Below are 2,638 nucleotides of genomic sequence, written 5' to 3' on the forward strand. Positions count from 1 at the left end.
CTGACAAGGTTCCATCCAGCATCTGTCTCTGGTGCGGCTACATGGCTTCTCCTTGACTCCACCTTCTTTCTCCCAGCATTCAGTTTAGTTTTCCTCACCTAGCTCTGTTCTGCCCTGCTATGCTCAAAGCAGTTTCTTTATTCATTAACTAATAAAAGCAAAACATAGACAGAAGGACTTCCCATACCAGTTCTTGGTTTTTCAAGTTCTTGGTTTATGGATATTTGTCATTGTTTAAGGTGGCTGGTTACAAGTTGTTATTGGTTATGGTCAGGAGAAAAGTTGAACAAAGGAATTTAGATTCAGGATTCTTGTTTTGAAAAGAAAAAAGGGGATGTAGATATGATAGGATAAAAGGGTAGATTATTGAACCTACTCTGATCAGAAAAAAGGGAGGATATGGATATAAAATAAAAAGATAGATCATTGACTTTGAAAAAGCAGCTACTAGCTTTAAATTGAATTGGATAAAACTTTTATATATTATATACAAATTTTGTATATCGATACAAATTTGAGATTGATTTTGTTAGAACATATTGTACATATATTTTTACTCTTGTTCAAGTATCTATACAATTCACTCAAAAATGTAATACAAATTTCTAGTCCTTAAAAATTATTATTACCAACTGTTTAGGATAATAAGGAAATTCAGATTAGCAGTTAATCACCTATTATAATCGAACTTGTCACATTAAGTATATTTTCAAGGTCAAACAAAGATATGTTTTAGATAGACAGATCATCTTCAAACACTTCAGAGATATACAGAATATAGTATTTAAGATGTTTTAATAACATAGGTTTTTTTTTTTTATGACAATGAGATATGTCTGCTCCTGGCAGCACCATTCTACTTCAGAGAAGATAATGGACATCAAAGAAACTCCACATGGAACTTACTTTCTTTGTGGCAAAAGTAAGAGTTGTGGGAACTCCTTTAGCCAAAAGCTTTTTAAATACTAGTCCATTTTGGGCATGGTCTAAGGTACTATAAGCTCAGACGAAAAGCATACACAGCCCTGTTTATGTTGAATTTATGTATATGTATATAGCTATTATAGTTATTGTTTATAGTTTTCTTATATTAGTTATAGCATTTTTTAATTTTAGACAAAAAAGGATATATAGTGGTATACTGTTTGTGTTTTAATAAATAAAGTTTGCCTGAAGATCAGTGCAAAGCAGTCACACTAGTCAGCCATAAAGGCCAGGCAGTGGGGGACACACCTTTAATCCCAGCAGCCACAGTAGTCAGTCATAGAGGCAAGGTAGGTTGGTAGTGCACACCTTTAATCCAAGCACTAGAGAGGAATATAAAATAGGACGATACCAGGCAGTGGTGGCACACGCCTTTAATCCCAGCACTCGGGAGGCAGAGGCAGGCGGATCTCTGTGAGTTCGAGGCCAGCCTGGTCTACAGAGCTAGTTCCAGGACAGGCTCCAAAGCTACAGAGAAACCCTGTCTAGAAAAAACTAATAAAATAAAATGGGAGGAGACGGGTCCCTCTCTCAGTCTCAATCTGAGGATGCTTGGAGGCAGAATCTCCCATTTTTGGTCTGAGGTAGAGGTAAGAGCCAGTGGCCGGCTGCTTAGCTTTTCTGATCTTCAGGTTGAATCCCAATATCTGTCTCTGGGTTTTTGCTTTGTTTTGATTTGGTGGTTTGGTTTTTTTGAGATAGGGTTTCTCTATAGTGGTGAAGACTGTCCTGGAATTAGCTCTTGTAGATCAGGCTGGCCTCGAACTCAGAGAAATCCAGCTGCCTCTGCCTTCCAAGTGCTAGGATTAAAGGCATGTGCCACCATCACCCAGCTGTCTCTGGATTTTTATTATATATGTTACACACTGTTAATTTTATTAAATGACATTATGGTTTTATATAAAATGATCTTATTATGCATAGGAATAAAATATTGTAAGAGGTATAATTTAAGCTAAAATCTAGTCAAAAGCAGAGAAAACAAATATGGCAAGATATTACCTGCAAGGGAACCCTGATCGCTCTTTGGGCTGACGAGGGAGGGGGACTTGATTGGGGAAGAGGGAGGGAAATGGGAGGCGGTGGCAGGGAAGAGACAGAAATCTTTAATAAATAAATAAACGGAAAAAAAAAGGATATTACCTGCAAATTCAGACAGTGGACATCCAGGGTTTTTAGTTTCCTACTCACTTAGTATTACCTTTGAACACTAAAATATTTTACAATTAAAAAAATAATAATAATTTGGAAGCTGTGATGGTTCGCAACAACAACCCCAGCACCTTGTAGGCAGAAACAAGAAATGTTACAAGTTCAAAACTAGTATGGTCTATATAGTGAGTTTTAGATTAACCAAAGCTAAATAGCGAGACTCTGTTCAAAACAGCAAAAACAAATAAAAATTCTAAACACAATATGGTATCCTCTATCACAGAATTTGAAAAATACAAGAATAAAAACTGATGAAATCTAAAAAAAGTTTTTTAAGTTAAGAAGAAACAACCAATAAAGACACAGCAAAGCACCAAAACATACTTGTAAAAGTCCTCATAGAATCTCCCTTTGTGATCCTGTTGAATTGAAGCTCGGTTTATTTCAGGAAATTCATCTGAAATACAGAAAATTCAAATCATATTGAAAATTGAATTGTACG

General features: G+C 35.9%; 1 protein-coding gene across 1 annotated transcript in view; it reads right to left on the minus strand.

Moving 5' to 3' along the window:
• Positions 1 to 2,638, minus strand: part of Depdc5 (DEP domain containing 5) — a 124,797-nt gene that overhangs the window by 93,580 nt on the left and 28,579 nt on the right. Inside the window, exon 11 of the mRNA XM_013353345.2 lies at positions 2,521 to 2,593. Coding sequence (XP_013208799.1) covers positions 2,521 to 2,593 — 73 coding nt within the window. The remainder of the gene's footprint in view (positions 1 to 2,520; positions 2,594 to 2,638) is intronic.

This window comes from Microtus ochrogaster, unplaced genomic scaffold (assembly GCF_000317375.1).
Source record: "Microtus ochrogaster isolate Prairie Vole_2 unplaced genomic scaffold, MicOch1.0 UNK6, whole genome shotgun sequence".
Taxonomy (NCBI): Eukaryota; Metazoa; Chordata; class Mammalia; order Rodentia; family Cricetidae; genus Microtus; species Microtus ochrogaster.